Source organism: Bombina bombina, chromosome 11 (genome assembly GCF_027579735.1).
Source record: "Bombina bombina isolate aBomBom1 chromosome 11, aBomBom1.pri, whole genome shotgun sequence".
Taxonomy (NCBI): domain Eukaryota; kingdom Metazoa; phylum Chordata; class Amphibia; order Anura; family Bombinatoridae; genus Bombina; species Bombina bombina.
In genome coordinates this window covers 36,116,869-36,138,148 of record NC_069509.1, presented here as the reverse complement: position 1 = coordinate 36,138,148, position 21,280 = coordinate 36,116,869, and the positions used below count along the sequence as shown (strand labels likewise).

Below are 21,280 nucleotides of genomic sequence, written 5' to 3'. Positions count from 1 at the left end.
GGGCGCTGATGATAATTGTTCTGTCATACCCTCACACCAATCTGAAGGGGCCATGAGGGAGGTTTTGTCAGAGGGAGAAATTTCAGATTCAGGAAAAATTTCTCAACAAGCTGAACCTGATGTTGTGACATTTAAATTTAAATTAGAACATCTCCGCGCACTGCTTAAGGAGGTGTTATCTACTCTGGATGATTGTGACAACTTGGTCATTCCAGAGAAATTATGCAAGATGGACAAGTTCCTAGAGGTTCCGGTGCACCCCAACGCTTTTCCTATACCCAAGCGGGTGGCGGACATAGTAAATAAGGAGTGGGAAAAGCCCGGCATACCTTTTGTTCCCCCCCCCTATATTTAAGAAATTATTTCCTATGGTCGACCCCAGAAAGGACTTATGGCAGACAGTCCCTAAGGTCGAGGGGGCAGTTTCTACTCTAAACAAATGCACTACTATTCCTATCGAAGATAGTTGTGCTTTCAAAGATCCTATGGATAAAAAATTGGAAGGTTTGCTTAAAAAGATTTTTGTACAGCAAGGTTACCTTCTACAACCAATTTCGTGCATTGTTCCTGTCACTACAGCAGCGTGGTTCTGGTTCGAGGAACTAGAAAAGTCGCTCAGTAGAGAGACTCCATATGAGGAGGTTATGGACAGAGTTCACGCACTTAAATTGGCTAACTCTTTTATTTTAGATGCCGCTTTGCAATTAGCTAGATTAGCGGCGAAAAATTCAGGGTTTGCTATCGTGGCGCGCAGAGCGCTTTGGCTAAAGTCTTGGTCAGCGGATGTGTCATCCAAGACAAAATTGCTTAACATCCCTTTCAAAGGTAAAACTCTATTTGGACCAGAATTGAAAGAGATTATTTCAGACATCACTGGGGGAAAGGGCCACGCCCTTCCACAAGATAGGTCTTTCAAGGCTAAAAATAAGTCTAATTTTCGTTCCTTTCGCAATTTCAGGAACGGACCGGCCTCTAATTCTGCATCCTCTAAGCAAGAGGGTAATGCCTCACAACCCAAACCAGCCTGGAAACCGATGCAAGGATGGAACAAGGGTAAGCAGGCCAAGAAGCCTGCCGCTGCTAACAAAACAGCATGAAGGAGTAGCCCCCGATCCGGGACCGGATCTAGTGGGGGGCAGACTCTCTCTCTTTGCTTAGGCTTGGGCAAGAGATGTTCAGGATCCCTGGGCGCTAGAAATAGTTTCTCAAGGTTATCTCCTGGAATTCAAAGAACTACCCCCAAGGGGAAGGTTCCACATGTCTCACTTATCCTCAAACCAAATAAAGAGACAGGCATTCTTACATTGTGTAGAAGACCTGTTAAAGATGGGAGTGATACACCCAGTTCCAATAAAGGAACAAGGAATGGGATTTTATTCCAATCTGTTCGTAGTTCCCAAAAAAGAGGGAACTTTCAGACCAATTTTGGATTTGAAGATCCTAAACAAATTTCTCAGGGTACCATCGTTCAAGATGGAAACCATTCGAACGATTCTACCCACTGTCCAGGAAAGTCAATATATGACTACCGTGGATCTAAAGGATGCGTACCTACATATTCCTATCCACAAAGAACATCATCAGTTCCTAAGGTTCGCTTTACTGGACAAGCATTACCAGTTTGTGGCCCTCCCATTCGGGTTAGCCACTGCTCCAAGGATTTTCACAAAGGTGCTAGGGTCCCTTCTAGCGGTTCTAAGACCGAGGGGCATTGCAGTAGTACCTTACTTGGACGACATTCTAATACAAGCGTCGTCCCTGTCAAAAGCAAAGGCTCATACAGACATCGTTCTGGCCTTTCTCAGATCACACGGATGGAAGGTGAACATAGAAAAAAGTTCTCTGTCTCCGTCGACAAGAGTTCCCTTCTTGGGAACAATAATAGATTCCTTAGAAATAAGTTTTTTTCTGACAGAGGTCAGAAAATCAAAACTTCTAAGCTCTTGTCAAGTTCTTCATTCTGTTCCTCGTCCTTCCATAGCGCAGTGCATGGAAGTAGTAGGGTTGATGGTTGCAGCAATGGACATAGTTCCTTTTGCACAAATTCATCTAAGACCATTACAACTGTGCATGCTCAAACAGTGGAATGGGGACTATACAGACTTGTCTCCAATGATTCAAGTAGATCAGAAGACCAGAGATTCACTCCGTTGGTGGCTGACCCTGGACCATCTGTCCCAGGGAATGAGCTTCCGCAGACCAGAGTGGGTCATTGTCACGACCGACACAAGTCTAGTGGGCTGGGGCACAGTCTGGGAATCCCTGAAAGCTCAGGGTCTATGGTCTCGGGAAGAGTCTCTTCTCCCGATAAACATTCTGGAACTGAGAGCGATATTCAATGCTCTCAGGGCTTGGCCTCAGCTAGCAAAGGCCAGATTCATAAGGTTCCAATCAGACAACATGACGACCGTTGCGTATATCAATCATCAGGGGGGAACAAGGAGTTCCCTGGCGATGAAAGAAGTGACCAAAATAATTCAATGGGCGGAGGATCACTCCTGCCACCTGTCTGCGATCCACATCCCAGGTGTGGAAAACTGGGAGGCGGATTTTCTGAGTCGTCAGAAATTCCATCCGGGGGAGTGGGAACTCCATCCGGAGATCTTTGCCCAAATAACTCAATTATGGGGCATTCCAGACATGGATCTGATGGCGTCTCGTCAGAACTTCAAGGTTCCTTGCTACGGGTCCAGATCCAGGGATCCCAAGGCGACTCTAGTAGATGCACTAGTAGCACCTTGGACCTTCAACCTAGCTTATGTATTTCCACCGTTTCCTCTCATTCCCAGGCTGGTAGCCAGGATCAATCAGGAGAGGGCCTCGGTGATCTTGATAGCTCCTGCGTGGCCACGCAGGACTTGGTATGCAGACCTGGTGAATATGTCATCGGCTCCACCATGGAAGCTACCTTTGAGACAGGACCTTCTTGTTCAGGGTCCATTCGAACATCCAAATCTGGTCTCCCTCCAGCTGACGGCTTGGAGATTGAACGCTTGATTCTATCGAAGCGTGGGTTTTCAGATTCTGTGATAGATACTCTGGTTCAGGCCAGAAAACCGGTAACTAGAAAGATTTACCATAAAATATGGAAAAGATATATCTGTTGGTGTGAATCCAAAGGATTCCCATGGAATAAGATAAAAATTCCTAAGATTCTCTCCTTTCTACAAGAAGGTTTGGAGAAAGTATTATCTGCAAGTTCTCTAAAGGGACAGATCTCTGCTTTATCTGTCTTACTACACAAAAGACTGGCAGCTGTGCCAGATGTTCAAGCATTTGTTCAGGCTCTGGTTAGGATCAAGCCTGTTTACAGACCTTTGACTCCTCCCTGGAGTCTAAATCTAGTTCTTTCTGTTCTTCAAGGGGTTCCGTTTGAACCTTTACATTCCATAGATATTAAGTTACTATCTTGGAAAGTTTTGTTTTTGGTTGCAATTTCTTCTGCTAGAAGAGTTTCAGAGTTATCTGCTCTGCAGTGTTCTCCGCCCTATCTGGTGTTCCATGCAGATAAGGTGGTTTTGCGTACTAAGCCTGGTTTTCTTCCTAAGGTTGTTTCTAACAAAAATATTAACCAGGAGATAGTTGTACCTTCTTTATGTCCGAATCCAGTTTCAAAGAAGGAACGTTTGTTACACAATTTGGACGTAGTCCGTGCTCTAAAATTCTATTTAGAGGCTACAAAAGATTTCAGACAAACATCTTCCTTGTTTGTTGTTTATTCTGGTAAAAGGAGAGGTCAAAAAGCGACTTCTACCTCTCTTTCCTTTTGGCTTAAAAGCATCATCCGATTGGCTTATGAGACTGCCGGACGGCAGCCTCCTGAAAGAATCACAGCTCACTCCACTAGGGCTGTGGCTTCCACATGGGCCTTCAAGAACGAGGCTTCTGTTGACCAGATATGTAAGGCAGCGACTTGGTCTTCACTGCACACTTTTGCCAAATTTTACAAATTTTATACTTTTGCTTCTTCGGAGGCTATTTTTGGGAGAAAGGTTTTGCAAGCTGTGGTGCCTTCCGTTTAGGTAACCTGATTTGCTCCCTCCCTTCATCCGTGTCCTAAAGCTTTGGTATTGGTTCCCACAAGTAAGGATGACGCCGTGGATCGGACACACCAATGTTGGAGAAAACAGAATTTATGCTTACCTGATAAATTACTTTCTCCAACGGTGTGTCCGGTCCACGGCCTGCCCTGGTTTTTTAATCAGGTCTGATGAATTATTTTCTCTAACTTCAGTCACCACGGTACCATATGGTTTCTCCTATATATATTTCCTCCTGTCCGTCGGTCGAATGACTGGGGTGGGCGGAGCCTAGGAGGGACTATATGGCCAGCTTTGCTGGGACTCTTTGCCATTTCCTGTTGTTGGGGAAGAGATATCCCACAAGTAAGGATGACGCCGTGGACCGGACACACCGTTGGAGAAAGTAATTTATCAGGTAAGCATAAATTCTGTTTTCCATTATAATTTTTAAGCCAAACAACTAACATATTAAAGTTAATAAACATTAATTATAACCTACTGACCTATATTTTCTCCAAAACGAAGTTTCATAACGTTCTAAAAGTTATATCTTTTATTTGCCGATGATGTCACGTTATCCTGCCCACTATTTTCAGCACTGCATGTTCAAAATACTTAATCCAATGAAATTGTGTTTAAAGCGCCATTTTGAAACCTAGGTATTGTAAACGGATTGGTACAGAGCAAAGGATACCCGCAGAGTGGGTGTGGAAAACAATTAAATTTGCAGACAAGATTTCTGATATACGGTAGAGATATGTTAATGAAATGCTATTGATAAAAAGCGTATTTGGGGTAGTTAGTTAGTAACAGGCATAGAAAATATTTACTTACAGTTGCCCTTTAATGCTTCAGGATACAAATACATTTTAGACAATTGGGTGTTTCCAACAGTTTGGGGAAGTCCCTTCTCCTGTTCCAGCATGACTGTGCCCCTATGCACAAAGGGTGTGGAGGAACTCAAGTGGCTTGCACTGAGCCCTGACCTAAACCCCAGTGAACACCTTTGGGATGAATTGAAATGCTAATTGTAAGCCAGACCTTCTTGTTCAACATCAGTGTCTGAACTCATAAATGCTTTTCTTTCATGTAATTAGCAAGAGTCCATGAGCTAGTGACGTATGGGATATACATTCCTACCAGGAGGGGCAAAGTTTCCCAAACCTCAAAATGCCTATAAATACACCCCTCACCACACCCACAATTAAGTTTTACAAACTTTGCCTCCTATGGAGGTGGTGAAGTAAGTTTGTGCTAGATTCTACGTTGATATGCGCTCCGCAGCAAGTTGGAGCCCGGTTTTCCTCTCAGCGTGCAGTGAATGTCAGAGGGATGTGAGGAGAGTATTGCCTATTTGAATGCAGTGATCTCCTTCTACGGGGTCTATTTCATAGGTTCTCTGTTTTCGGTCGTAGAGATTCATCTCTTACCTCCCTTTTCAGATTGACGATATACTCTTATTTATATACCATTACCTCTGCTGATTTTCGTTTCAGTACTGGTTTGGCTTTCTACAAACATGTAGATGAGTGTCCTGGGGTAAGTAAATCTTATTTTCTGTGACACTCTAAGCTATGGTTGGGCACTTTATTTATAAAGTTCTAAATATATGTATTCAAACATTTATTTGCCTTGACTCAGAATGTTCAACATTCCTTATTTTCAGACAGTTAGTTTCATATTTGGGATAATGCGTTTGAATCAATCTTTTTTTCTTACCTTAAAAATTTTTCCTGTGGGCTGTTAGGCTCGCGGGGGCTGAAAATGCTTCATTTTATTGCGTCATTCTTGGCGCGGACATTTTTGGCGCAAAAAATCTTTTCTGTTTCCGGCGTCATACGTGTCGCCGGAAGTTGCGTCGTTTTTTGACGCCCTTTTGCGCCAAAAATGTCGGCGTTCCGGATGTGGCGTCATTTTTGGCGCCAAAAAAAACATTTAGGCGCCAAACAATGTGGGCGTATTATTTGGCGCCAAAAAATATGGGCGTCGCTTTTGTCTCCACATTATTTCAGTCTCATTTTTTCTTTGCTTTTGGTTACTAGAAGCTTGTTTATTGGCATTTTTTCCCATTCCTGAAACTGTCATTTAAGGAATTTGATCAATTTTGCTTTATATGTTATTTTTTCTCTTACATATTGCAAGATGTCTCACGTTGCATCTGAGTCAGAAGATACTTCAGGAAAATCGCTGTCTAGTGCTGGAACTACCAAAGCTAAGTGTATCTGCTGTAAACTTTTGGTAGCTATTCCTCCGGCTGTTGTTTGTATTAATTGTCATGACAAACTTGTTAAAGCAGATAATATTTCCTTTAGTAATGTACCATTGCCTGTTGCAGTTCCCTCAACATCTAAGGTGCAGAATGTTCCTGATAACATAAGAGATTTTGTTTCTGAATCCATCAAGAAGGCTATGTCTGTTATTTCTCCTTCTAGTAAACATAAAAAATCTTTTAAAACTTCTCTCTCTACAGATGAATTTTTAAATGAACATCATCATTCTGATTCTGATGACTCTTCTGGTTCAGAGGATTCTGTCTCAGAGATTGATGCTGATAAATCTTCATATTTATTTAAAATGGAATTTATTCGTTCTTTACTTAAAGAAGTACTAATTGCTTTAGAAATAGAGGATTCTGGTCCTCTTGATACTAATTCTAAACGTTTAGATAAGGTGTTTAAATCTCCTGTGGTTATTCCAGAAGTTTTTCCTGTTCCTAATGCTATTTCTGAAGTAATTTCCAGAGAATGGGATAAATTGGGTAATTCATTTACTCCTTCTAAACGTTTTAAGCAATTATATCCTGTGCCGTCTGACAGATTAGAATTTTGGGACAAAATCCCTAAAGTTGATGGGGCTATTTCTACCCTTGCTAAACGTACTACTATTCCTACGTCAGATGGTACTTCGTTTAAAGATCCTTTAGATAGGAAAATTGAATCCTTTCTAAGAAAAGCTTATCTGTGTTCAGGTAATCTTCTTAGACCTGCTATATCTTTGGCTGATGTTGCTGCAGCTTCAACTTTTTGGTTGGAGACTTTAGCACAACAAGTAACAGATCATGATTCTCATAATATTATTATTCTTCTTCAGCATGCTAATAATTTTATCTGTGATGCCATTTTTGATATTATCAGAGTTGATGTCAGGTTTATGTCTCTAGCTATTTTAGCTAGAAGAGCTTTATGGCTTAAAACTTGGAATGCTGATATGGCTTCTAAATCAACTCTACTTTCCATTTCTTTCCAGGGTAACAAATTATTTGGTTCTCAGTTGGATTCCATTATCTCAACTGTTACTGGTGGGAAAGGAACTTTTTTACCACAGGATAAAAAATCTAAGGGTAAAAACAGGGCTAATAATCGTTTTCGTTCCTATCGTTTCAACAAAGAACAAAAGCCTGATCCTTCATCCTCAGGAGCAGTTTCAGTTTGGAAACCATCTCCAGTCTGGAATAAGTCCAAGCCTTCTAGAAAGGCAAAGCCTGCTTCTAAGTCCACATGAAGGTGCGGCCCTCATTCCAGCTCAGCTGGTAGGGGGCAGGTTACGTTTTTTCAAAGAAATTTGGATCAATTCTGTTCACAATCTTTGGATTCAGAACATTGTTTCAGAAGGGTACAGAATTGGTTTCAAGAGGAGACCTCCTGCAAAGAGATTTCTTTCATGTAATTAGCAAGAGTCCATGAGCTAGTGACGTATGGGATATACATTCCTACCAGGAGGGGCAAAGTTTCCCAAACCTAAAAATGCCTATAAATACACCCCTCACCACACCCACAATTCAGTTTTACAAACTTTGCCTCCGATGGAGGTGGTGAAGTAAGTTTGTGCTAGATTCTACGTTGATATGCGCTCCGCAGCAAGTTGGAGCCCGGTTTTCCTCTCAGCGTGCAGTGAATGTCAGAGGGATGTGAGGAGAGTATTGCCTATTTGAATGCAGTGATCTCCTTCTACGGGGTCTATTTCATAGGTTCTCTGTTATCGGTCGTAGAGATTCATCTCTTACCTCCCTTTTCAGATCGACGATATACTCTTATATATACCATTACCTCTGCTGATTCTCGTTTCAGTACTGGTTTGGCTATCTGCTATATGTAGATGAGTGTCCTGGGGTAAGTAAGTCTTATTTTCTGTGACACTCCTAGCTATGGTTGGGCACTTTGTTTATAAAGTTCTAAATATATGTATTCAAACATTTATTTGCCTTGACTCAGAATGTTCAACTTTCCTTATTTTTCAGACAGTCAGTTTCATATTTGGGATTATGCATTTGAATTTAACATATTTTACCTTAAAATTTGACTTTTTCCCTGTGGGCTGTTAGGCTCGCGGGGGCTGAAAATGCTTCATTTTATTGCGTCATTTTTGGCGCGGACTTTTTTGGCGCAAAAATTCTATTTCCGTTTCCGGCGTCATACGTGTCGCCGGAAGTTGCGTCATTCTTTGACGTTATTTTGCGCCAGAAATGTCGGCGTTCCGGATGTGGCGTCATTTTTGGCGCCAAAAGCATTTAGGCGCCAAATAATGTGGGCGTCTTTTTTGGCGCTAAAAAATTTGGGCGTCATTTTTGTCTCCACATTATTTAAGTCTCATTATTTATTGCTTCTGGTTGCTAGAAGCTTGTTCACTGGCATTTTTTTCCCATTCCTGAAACTGTCATTTAAGGAATTTGATCAATTTTGCTTTATATGTTGTTTTTTTCTTTTACATATTGCAAGATGTTCCACGTTGCAACTGAGTCAGAAGTTACTACAGGAAAATCACTGCACAGTGCTGGAGCTACCAAGCTAAGTCTGCTATAAACTTTTGGTATCTGTTTCTCCAGCTGTTATTTGTATTGCATGTCATGTCAAACTTATTAATGCAGATAAAATTTCCTTTAGTACTGTTACATTACCTGTTGCTGTTCCGTCAACATCTAATTTTCAGAGTGTTCCTGATAACATAAGAGATTTTATTTATTTTAAATCCATTAAGAAGGCTATGTCTGTTATTTCTCCTTCTAGTATACATAAAAGTCTTTTAAAACTTCTCTTTTTTTCAGATGAATTTTTAAATGAACATCATCATTTTGATGCTGATAAATCTTTGTATTTGTCCAAGATGGTATTTATTCGTTCTTTACTTAAAGAAGTGTTATTTGCATTAGAAATAGAGGATTCTGGTCCTCTTGATACTAAATGTAAACGTTTAAATAAGGTAGTTATTCCAGAAGTGTTTTATCTCCCTGATGCTATTTCTGAAGTAATTTCCAGGGAATGGAATAATTTGGGTAATTTATTTACTCCTTCTAGACGTTTAAGCAAATTATATCCTGTGCCATCTGACAGATTAGAGTTTTTTGGGACAAAAATCCCTAAGGTTATGGGGCTGTCTCTACTCCTGCTAATGTACTACTATTCCTATGGCAGATAGTACTTCATTTAAGGATCCTTTAGATAGGAAAATTGAATCCTTTCTAAGAAAAGCTTACTTATGTTCAGGTAATCTTCTTAGACCTGCTATATTTTTAGCGGATGTTGCTGCAGCTTCAACTTTTTGGTTAGAAGTTTTAGCGCAACAAGTAACAGATCATAATTTTATAGCATTATTATTATTCTATAACATGCTAATAATTTTATTGGTGATACCATCTTTTGATATCATTAGAGTTGATGTCAGGTATATGTCTCTAGCTATTTTAGCTAGAAAAGCTTTATGGATTAAACTTGGAATACTGACATGTCTTCTAAGTCAACTTTGCTTTCCCTTTCTTTCCAGGGTAAATAATCATTTCGTTCCTTTCCTCACACAAGGAACAAAAGCCTGATCCTTCATCCTCAGGAGCGGTATCAGTTTGGAAACTATTTCCAGTTTGGAATATATCCGAGCTTTATAGAAACCTATAGCCAGCTCCTAAGTACCTATGAAGGTGCGGCCCTTATTCCAGCTCAGCTGGTATGGGGCAGATTACGTTTTCTTCAAAGAAATTTGGATCAATTCCGTTCTTAATCTCTGGTTTCAGAAACATTGTTTCAGAAAGGTACAGAATTGGCTTCAAGTTAAGGCCTCCTGCTAAGAGATTCTTTTCTTTCCCGTGTCCCAGTTAACACAGCAAGGCTCAGCATTTCTGAAATGTGTTTCAGATCTAGAGTTGGCTGGAGTATTTATGCCAGTTCCAGTTCTGGAACAGGGGCTGGGGTTTTATTTTATCTCTTCATTGTACCAAAGAAGGTCAATTCCTTCAGACCAGTTCTGGATCTATCATTATTGAATCGTTATGTTAGGATACCAACATTCAAGATGGTTACTGTAGGACTATCCTGCCTTTTGTTTAGCAAGGGCATTATATGTCTACAATAGATTTACAGGATGTGTATCTGCATATTCCGATTCATCCAGATTACTTTTAGTGTCTGAGATTCTCTTTTTAGACAAGCATTACCAGTTTTGTGGCTCTACCGTTTGGCCTAGCCTCAGTTCCAAGAATTTTTTTCAAAGGTTCTCGGTGCCCTTCTTTCTGTATTCAGAGAATAGGGTTTTGGTATTTCCTTATTTGGACGATATCTTGGTACTTGCTCAGTCTTTTCATTTTCGTAGAATCTCATACGAATCGACTTGTGTTGTTTCTTCAAGTTCATGGTTGGAGGATCAATTTACCAATCAGTTCATTGATTCCTCAGACAAGGGTAACCTTTTTAGGTTTCTAGATAAATTCAGTGTCTATGACTCTGTCCTTGTCAGTCAAGAGAAGTTTAACATTGATATCAGCTTGTCAAAACCTTCAGTCACAATCATTCCCTTTGGTAGCCTTATGCATGGAAATGTTGGGTCTTAGGACTGCCGCATCAGATGCGATCTCCTTTGCTCGTTTTTACATGCGACCTCTTCAGCTCTGTATGCTGAACCAATGGTGCAGGGATTACTCAAAGATATCTCAATTAATATCTTTAAACCGATTTTATGACACTCTCTGACATGGTGGTCAGATCACCATCGTTTAGTTCAGGGGGCTTCTTTGTTCTTCCGACCTGGACTATAATCTCAACAGATGCTAGTTTTACAGGTTGGGGAGCTGTATGGGGGTATCTGACGGCACAAGGGGTTTGGGAATCTCAGGAGGTGAGATTTCCGATCAATATTTTGGAACTCCGTGCAATTTTCAGAGCTCTTCAGTCTTGGCCTCTTCCGAAGAGAGAGTTGTTCATTTGTTTTCAGATAAGACAATGTCACATCTGTGGCATACATCAATCATCAAGGAGGGACTCACAGTCCTCTGGCTATGAAAGAAGTATCTCGAATTTTGGTTTGGGCGGAATCCAGCTCCTGTCTAAATCTCTGCGGTTTATATCCCAGGTATGGACAATTGGAAAGCGGATTATCTCAGTCGCCAAACGTTGCATCCGGGCGAATGGTCTCTTCACCCAGAGGTATTTCTTCAGATTGTTCAAATGTGGGAACTTCCAGAAATAGATCTGATGGCTTCTCATCTAAACAAGAAACTTCCCAGGTATCTGTCCAGATCCCGGGATCCTCAGGCGGAGGCAGTGGATGCATTTTCACTTCCTTGGAAGTATCATCCTGCCTATATCTTTCCGCCTCTAGTTCTTCTTCCAAGAGTAATCTCCAAGATTCTGAAGGAATGCTCGTTTGTTCTGCTGGTAGCTCCGGCATGGCCTCACAGGTTTTGGTATGAGGATCTTGTCCGGATGGCCTCTTGCCAACCGTGTACTCTTCCGTTAAGACCAGACCTTTTGTCTCAAGGTCCTTTTTTCCATCAGGATCTGAAATCCTTAAATTTAAAGGTATGGAGATTGAACGCTTGATTCTTGGTCAAAGAGGTTTCTCTGACTCTGTGATTAATACTATGTTACAGGCTCGTAAATCTGTATCCAGAGAGATATATTATAGAGTCTGGAAGACTTATATTTCTTGGTGTCTTTCTCATCATTTTTCTTGGCATTCTTTTAGAATACCGAGAATATTACAATTTCTTCAGGATGGTTTAGATAAGGGTTTGTCCGCAAGTTCCTTGAAAGGTCAAATCTCTGCTCTTTCTGTTCTTTTTCAACAGAAAGATTGCTATTCTTCCTGATATTCATTGTTTTGTACAAGCTTTGGTTCGTATAAAGCCTGTCTTTAAGTCAATTTCTCCTCCTTGGAGTTTGAATTTGGTTCTGGGGGCTCTTCAAGCTCCTCCATTTGAACCTATGCATTCATTGGATATTAAATTACTTTCTTGGAAAGTTTTGTTCCTTTTGGCCATCTCTTCTGCCAGAAGAGTTTCTGAATTATTTGCTCTTTCTTGTGAGTCTCCTTTTCTGATTTTTCATCAGGATAAGGCGGTGTTGCGAACTTCTTTTGAATTTTTACCTAAGTTGTGAATTCCAACAACATTAGTAGAGACATTGTGGTTCCTTCATTATGTCCTCATCCTAAGAATTCTAAGGAGAAATCGTTGCATTCTTTGGATGTTATTAGAGCTTTGAAATATTATGTTGAAGCTATTAAGTCTTTCCGAAAGACTTCTGGTTTATTTGTTATCTTTTCCGGTTTTAGAAAGGCCAGAAAACTTCTGTCATTTCTTTGGCATCTTGGTTGAAATCTTTATTTCATCTTGCCTATTTTGAGTCGGGTAAGACTCCGCCTCATAGGATTACAGCTCATTCTACTAGGTCAGTTTCTACTTCCTGGGCGTTTAGGAATGAAGCTTCGGTTGATCAGATTTGCAAAGTGGCAACTTGGTTCTCTTTGCATACCTTTACCAAATTCTACCATTTTGTTGTATTTTCTTCTTCTGAAGCAGTTTTTGGTAGAAAAGTACTTCAGGCAGCGGTTTCAGTTTGAATCTTCTGCTTATGTTTTTCATTAAACTTTATTTTGGGTGTGGATTATTTTCAGCAGGAATTGGCTGTCTTTATTTTATCCCTCCCTCTCTAGTGACTCTTGTGTGGAAAGATCCACATCTTGGGTAGTCATTATCCCATACGTCACTAGCTCATGGACTCTTGCTAATTACATGAAAGAAAACATAATTTATGTAAGAACTTACCTGATAAATTCATTTCTTTCATATTAGCAAGAGTCCATGAGGCCCGCCCTTTTTTGTGGTGGTTATGATTTTTTGTATAAAGCACAATTATTCCAATTCCTTATTTTATATGCTTTCGCACTTTTTTCTTATCACCCCACTTCTTGGCTATTCGTTAAACTGAATTGTGGGTGTGGTGAGGGGTGTATTTATAGGCATTTTTAGGTTTGGGAAACTTTGCCCCTCCTGGTAGGAATGTATATCCCATACGTCACTAGCTCATGGACTCTTGCTAATATGAAAGAAATGAATTTATCAGGTAAGTTCTTACATAAATTATGTTTTTTTCTTTCCCGTGTCCCAGTAAATCCAGTGAAAGCTCAAGCATTTCTGAATTGTGTTTCAGATCTAGAGTTGGCTGGAGTAATTATGCCAGTTCCAGTTCTGGAACAGGGGATGGGGTTTTATTCAAATCTCTTCATTGTACCAAAGAAGGAGAATTCCTTCAGACCAGTTCTGGATCTAAAAATATTGAATCGTTATGTAAGGATACCAACGTTCAAAATGGTAACTGTAAGGACTATCTTGCCTTTTGTTCAGCAAGGGCATTATATGTCCACAATAGATTTACAGGATGCTTATCTGCATATTCCGATTCATCCAGATCATTATCAGTTCCTGAGATTCTCTTTTCTGGACAAGCATTACCAGTTTGTGGCTCTGCCGTTTGGCCTAGCTACAGCTCCAAGAATTTTTACAAAGGTTCTCGGTGCCCTTCTGTCTGTAATCAGAGAACAGGGTATTGTGGTATTTCCTTATTTGGACGATATCTTGGTACTTGCTCAGTCTTTACATTTAGCAGAATCTCATACGAATCGGCTTGTGTTGTTTCTTCAAGATCATGGTTGGAGGATCAATTTACCAAAAAGTTCATTGATTCCTCAGACAAGGGTAACTTTTCTGGGTTTCCAGATAGATTCAGTTTCCATGACTCTGTCTTTAACAGACAAGAGGCGTCTAAAATTGATTTCAGCTTGTCGAAACCTTCAGTCACAATCATTCCCTTCGTAGCCTTATGCATGGAAATTCTAGGTCTTATGACTGCTGCATCGGACGCGATCCCCTTTGCTCGTTTTCACATGCGACCTCTTCAGCTCTGTATGCTGAATCAATGGTGCAGGGATTACACAAATATATCTCAATTAATATCTTTAAAACCGATTGTACGACACTCTCTAACGTGGTGGACAGATCACCATCGTTTAATTCAGGGGGCTTCTTTTGTGCTTCCGACCTGGACTGTAATTTCAACAGATGCAAGTCTCACAGGTTGGGGAGCTGTGTGGGGATCTCTGACGGCACAAGGAGTTTGGTAATCTCAGGAGGTGAGATTACCGATCAATATTTTGGAACTCCGTGCAATTTTCAGAGCTCTTCAGTCTTGGCCTCTTCTGAAGAGAGAATCGTTCATTTGTTTTCAGACAGACAATGTCACAACTGTGGCATACATCAATCATCAAGGAGGGACTCACAGTCCTCTGGCTATGAAAGAAGTATCTCGAATTCTGGTTTGGGCGGAATCCAGCTCCTGTCTAATCTCTGCGGTTCATATCCCAGGTATAGACAATTGGGAAGCGGATTATCTCAGTCGCCAAACGTTGCATCCGGGCGAATGGTCTCTTCACCCAGAGGTATTTCTTCAGATTGTTCAAATATGGGAGCTTCCAGAAATAGATCTGATGGCGTCTCATCTAAACAAGAAACTTCCCAGGTATCTGTCCAGATCCCGGGATCCTCAGGCGGAAGCAGTGGATGCATTATCACTTCCTTGGAAGTATCATCCTGCTTATATCTTTCCGCCTCTAGTTCTTCTTCCAAGAGTAATCTCCAAGATTCTGAAGGAATGCTCGTTTGTTCTGCTGGTAGCTCCGGCATGGCCTCACAGGTTTTGGTATGCGGATCTTGTCCGGATGGCCTCTTGCCATCCGTGGACTCTTCTGCTACGACCAGACCTTCTGTCGCAAGGTCCTTTTTTCCATCAGGATCTCAAATCCTTAAATTTAAAGGTATGGAGATTGAACGCTTGATTCTTAGTCAAAGAGGTTTCTCTGACTCTGTGATTAATACTATGTTACAGGCTCGTAAATCTGTATCCAGAGAGATATATTATAGAGTCTGGAAGACTTATATTTCTTGGTGTCTTTCTCATCATTTTTCTTGGCATTCTTTTAGAATTCCAAGAATTTTACAGTTTCTTCAGGATGGTTTAGATAAAGGTTTGTCCGCAAGTTCCTTGAAAGGACAAATCTCTGCTCTTTCTGTTCTTTTTCACAGAAAGATTGCTATTCTTCCTGATATTCATTGTTTTGTACAAGCTTTGGTTCGTATAAAACCTGTCATTAAGTCAATTTCTCCTCCTTGGAGTTTGAATTTGGTTCTAGGGGCTCTTCAAGCTCCTCCGTTTGAACCTATGCATTCATTGGACATTAAATTACTTTCTTGGAAAGTTTTGTTCCTTTTGGCAATCTCTTCTGCCAGAAGAGTTTCTGAATTTTCTGCTCTTTCTTGTGAGTCTCCTTTTCATCAGGATAAGGCAGTGTTGCGAACTTCTTTTGAATTTTTACCTAAAGTTGTGAATTCCAACAACATTAGTAGAGAAATTGTGGTTCCTTCATTATGTCCTAATCCTAAGAATTCTAAGGAGAAATCGTTACATTCTTTGGATGTTGTTAGAGCTTTGAAATATTATGTTGAAGCTACTAAGTCTTTCCGAAAGACTTCTAGTTTATTTGTTATCTTTTCCGGTTCTAGAAAAGGCCAGAAAGCTTCTGCCATTTCTTTGGCATCTTGGTTGAAATCTTTAATTCATCTTGCCTATGTTGAGTCGGGTAAAACTCCGCCTCAAAGGATTACAGCTCATTCTACTAGGTCAGTTTCTACTTCCTGGGCGTTTAGGAATGAAGCTTCGATTGATCAGATTTGCAAAGCAGCAACTTGGTCCTCTTTGCATACTTTTACTAAATTCTACCATTTTGATGTATTTTCTTCTTCTGAAGCAGTTTTTGTTAGAAAAGTACTTCAGGCAGCGGTTTCAGTTTGAATCTTCTGCTTATGTTTTTCATTAAACTTTATTTTGGGTGTGGATTATTTTCAGCAGGAATTGGCTGTCTTTATTTTATCCCTCCCTCTCTAGTGACTCTTGCGTGGAAAGATCCACATCTTGGGTAATCATTATCCCATACGTCACTAGCTCATGGACTCTTGCTAATTACATGAAAGAAAACATAATTTATGTAAGAACTTACCTGATAAATTCATTTCTTTCATATTAGCAAGAGTCCATGAGGCCCACCCTTTTTTTGTGGTGGTTATGATTTTTGTATAAAGCACAATTATTCCAATTCCTTATTTTATATGCTTTCGCACTTTTTTATCACCCCACTTCTTGGCTATTCATTAAACTGAATTGTGGGTGTGGTGAGGGGTGTATTTATAGGCATTTTGAGGTTTGGGAAACTTTGCCCCTCCTGGTAGGAATGTATATCCCATACGTCACTAGCTCATGGACTCTTGCTAATATGAAAGAAATGAATTTATCAGGTAAGTTCTTACATAAATTATGTTTTTTGGCTGAATGGACACAAATTCCCAGAAACACACTCGGAAATCTCATGGAATGGAATGTACAATAAGCTCATATAGGTTTGATGGTCAGGTGTCCACATACTTCTAGCCATATACACAAGCATGTTATTTACTCCAGCTACTGTCATCCTAATAAAGACCTGTAACATTATGTCCAACCTGAGATGCAGGGACCATGCAGTGTTAATAATATTGCTATCCCTCCATTTTGCAACACACAGATCACTGTATAGATCTAATATAAATGTTTCAGTATATATGTGGTTGTTGTTTTGTGACATTTAACTTGGTAATGAATTGTTTGCTTAACATTTTATACTACACAATTTTCCCCCAGGTGTACGTGACCCTTTCCCTCCGCTGATGGAGCTATCAGTGCATCTGCTGCAGGGAGATAAATGTGGAGCTCATATGGAAAGTAACCAAAGCAAAGAAACTCAGCTGTGTGCGGCGGTGGAGATAGACGGCAGCTATATCTGCCTTGTAAGTAATAATGAGAGCAAAGAGTGGGTAGAGACCTCAGGGGTGAGAAGATTGCTGATAGACATTTATCTTATTTAATTTATAAAACTTATTTATTCTAACTTGTGCAAGAAATAATTTTATAACCCTAAACCAGTGTGAGTTTTATAAAGTGCTCTGGAGTCAATAACCTCCAATTCATTACTGTAGCCCTCAAAACCTCAGCTGCCCTGAATTTGCCTGGAAGTAGTACCTTACTTACATACCCACCGCTGTAGGGAGGGATAAAGGAGGGAGAAGGTTGGTTAAGAAAGCCATTTAGGTATAGGATACAGAGGATGAGGTTTCCCATCTGTACCCTCTGCACTTGTGATGTTTATCTTTGTGGTTAACTTTTTTAAACCTAAATATTATGTTTTATAACAGCCTTATAATACCCTCCTCTCTGTTGTTTATGTCACCCTGGATCAGCTCCTCATCTCATGTCCTAATTTACCTTCACAGGAAGACCATGGAGCTCCTCTTGTGTGTCATCAACAGCCAAAAGGTCAATGGTTCCTCCTTGGTATTAAAAGCTATGGCCCAGAAACTAAGGACTTAGTGTGTCCTGGAAACTACACCCCAGTAAGTTCCCAGCTGTCCTGGATCAGGGAGGTCATTTCTGATAAAAATATTTTAATGCTTGAGGTACCAAACCCAACAGAGGTGGGACATGGAGAGACAGTAACTTCCCAGAAGCCTACAATCAAGTGGCACAGCACTTCTGAAAGTCTGCAGAGCATGAACACAGCAATCACACATGAATCCAATACAAGATTTACTAGTCACAATGTCAGCTCTGGAAAGGAAGGTACCAACACCGGGTACAAATACACCACAGCTCTGGAGAACCTTACAGCCAGGACCACACATAATTTGTACTCAACCCACCCTACTAGTGACATGGGGCTAAGGCAAAGCTCAAGCCCACCAGGCAGGACGTTCACCTCTAAAAGGCCAACTGTAACATCTGCAGGTCATTATCTGGGGTGCAGTTGGCTTCGCATCATTATCTTCACGTGCACGTGTCTGTTTGTAGCACTGGCGCTGCCAGAAACTGGACATCTCTGTTGTAATACAAGGACAATAGCTTATCCTGCTGTGCAGTAAAACACTGGTGTCTAAACAGGAAAATAACATTCAATTAAAGGAACAAGTAAAATTATACTTTTATGATCCAGATATAGTGCACAATACGGTGCTCCAAACACGTGCACGTTCCCAAGCCTACCTCAGTATGCTCTCATAGAATGAGCTACGGTTCAACAAATTTAATAATAGAAGTAAAATGGAAGGTTTTGCTTTTATTTGGATGACTTGTCTGATTCATGAAAGTTTTATAGAATCTTCTGTGCCTCTTTAAACAATTTCAATAGAATTTCATTTCAACTACTTACTATTTAACAGCTTGATGCAGACTACGAGTTTTATTTGAATATGTCCGTTGTCCAGGAAGCGCAAGAAAGTAAATGTGAATGCAATTTTTGTAAGGAGCCGACAAATAGCGTAAAGTTTCATAATTAGCGCATCAGGCACGGCAAGTAATAGCGCAGGACTTCCGGAGCAAGTTGCACTGTTTTATGAGAGGAACATAAAACCCAACATTTTTCTTGCATGATTCACATAGAGTTTGCAAATTTAAACAACGTTCCAATTTACCTCTATTATCACATTTCCTTTATTCTCTGGGTAACCTTTGTTGAAGGAGCAGCCATGCACTACTGGGAGGTAGCTGAGCACATCAGGTGAGCCAGTGACAACACTCATACAGTATATGTGCTGCTCCTGAGCATACAAAGATATACTTTTCAATAAAAGATACAAAGAGAAGGAAGTGAATTAGATAATACAAGTACATTGGAAAGTAAATTGTTTGCTCTATCTGACTCATGAAAGAAAGATTTTTTGGGGTTTCATGTCCCTTTAATGATATTAGTATTTTGCTAATGGATATATATTAATATGACAATTCACTGCAAACTGTAAGTATTGGAGCAGGCTAGGTCCGTTCATGGAAAGAGGGAGGAGTTTCACAGTGTGATTGACATCTTGTCTTCCACTTTCTCATGTACCAGCGTTCAGCTTCAAGCCGTCTCTCACAACCTCTCTGGCCTTGTGTTTTCTACAAGTGGATTGTAATGTTGCTGCTCAGGACAAACAAAAGCAATGTAGGTCCTATGTACTTTAAAGGGACAATAAATACCCTGAAATTACAAGACATCTCTGTAGTCTTCCTAAAGAATAACAAATCAGCAAGGTCTAAACATCTTTTTTTTTTGTAATAAATATTTTTATCGAGTTTTCAAAGTAACAATTACATTAGACGAGAAAAGGACAATCTGACAAACGTGGGATGTACAAGGAATAGCAGGGATGATATCATCAGGATGAGTTTATATAATTTCACATTTTGTCAGTGCAATCAATGAAGCTGGTATAAGTGAGAACAGAAAAAATGCGGAAAAAAACAGTGGCATAAAATGTTCCTTGTACCAATTCTCTCGTAAGGGCAGAAAGAAGAGGGAGGGGAAAGGGGGGTGTAGAAGAGGGAAAGGGGTGGAAGGTAGGGGGGGCAGGTAAAGTGTTAGAATCTCCTATTATGTGACATGCTATCAGGTTGCTTGGGTAGTAGTGTACGCTCTGAAGTGATTGGTCTTTCCCTCCATTCTCAAGTATTTTATATGATCTGAGTGGATGATGTTGTTTCATTTGTAGGGAGTCTGTTTACGCGGGTGTTCCCTGCTCCCATATAAATATGATGTCAGGAATAAAGTCCTGTTTACCCAAATAAGTGTAATGTATTTTTTCTAGGGATAGTACATGGTCGATCTCTCGTATCCAGTGGGAGTGTGTGGGGACTTGTGCTTTTTTCCAAAGTCTTGGGATTAGTCGCTTAGCGCTATTCAGCATGCACTGGAGAAGTTTCTGGTGGTATTGGAATGCAATTTTTGGCGTGTTATTAAGGAGAATCATTGTAGATGTTATTGTTAAATTAGTCCCTTTTGTGTCATTAATGCTTTGGGTAATGTGATGTCACTCCAGTAGGTTTGGATCAGAGAACAGGACCACCAAATGTGAGACAGTGCACCTATTTGCCGGCAGTGTCTCCAGCAGAGTGGGGAAGTTTGTGGATATATGCTGAGTAATCTTTGGGGTGCTACGTACCACCTTGAAAGTTTGTAGTTCATTTCTGCAATGATCTTGGAGATCGATGATTTTTTTAACCTTTGGTAAATATATTGCTCCATTGTTCGTTAGTTAGTGTGGTGTTCAATTCCCTCTTCCATTTCAGTACATAGGACGGTCTGTGTTCAGGAAAGGAGTCTCGAAACAATTTATGGATAAAAGGAACGTGAGATCGAGTTATAGTAGGGTTTGTACAGAGTGTCTCAAAATTGGTAAGTGATCTCTCGAGATTAGGTCTATCTGGGCCGGTGTGTAAATGGCATGTCGCACTTGGAAGTAAGGATACTAGTTCTGAAAGGGAGGGCCTATGATTTGTGAGATGTCTGCTTGTGTGCTGATCTGTCCGGTTGACATAAGTAAGTATACCAACCTGTATGTTCGCTAGTTTACCGTTAAGTCTGGGATCCTGAGAAAATTTGAGTTGGCCAAAGGGTTGATTATCTATAAGTGTAGTTAGTGGGGAAACCTGGCTTGATATGCGTGGGGTGGAAGTGAGCACACTATCCCAAACTTTCAATGTGCTAGCTATGTAATAAATTGAATAGATTACAAGTAATAGTGTTGCGCTTTGGAAACAATACCAAACACCTCACTAAGAGACAACTTCCTCAAATTGTCTAGGTAACCAGTTCTATACAGAAAATATATATAGAGATATATATAGAGAGGTCGCCAGTGCCTAAAGATATTGACACTTTCTAAATACAAAATGTTTTTATTTCAAATAGATTGTAATAAAATATAAAAATTGGGACGTCTCCCTTAGTTATAGAATAACCTATAATAATAGGCAAACATAAAACCTTAAAATCAATGTGTTGTAAAACTTCATAAAAAAGAGGTTAATTACCCATATACAATATACGCTAAAATAGCAATCAGGCCATAAGTAGGGATGGGCGAATGTGTAAATTTCCGA

At 40.2% G+C, this 21,280-nt stretch overlaps 1 protein-coding gene across 1 annotated transcript in view; it reads left to right on the top strand.

The window, feature by feature from the left end:
• LOC128641632 (serine protease 53-like) overlaps positions 1-19,391 on the top strand; it is a 158,662-nt gene extending 139,271 nt beyond the window's left edge. Inside the window, exons 14-15 of the mRNA XM_053694169.1 lie at positions 17,012-17,157; positions 17,641-19,391. Coding sequence (XP_053550144.1) covers positions 17,012-17,157; positions 17,641-18,285 — 791 coding nt within the window. The 3' untranslated portion in view covers positions 18,286-19,391. The remainder of the gene's footprint in view (positions 1-17,011; positions 17,158-17,640) is intronic.
• Positions 19,392-21,280: the final 1,889 nt, after the last annotated feature.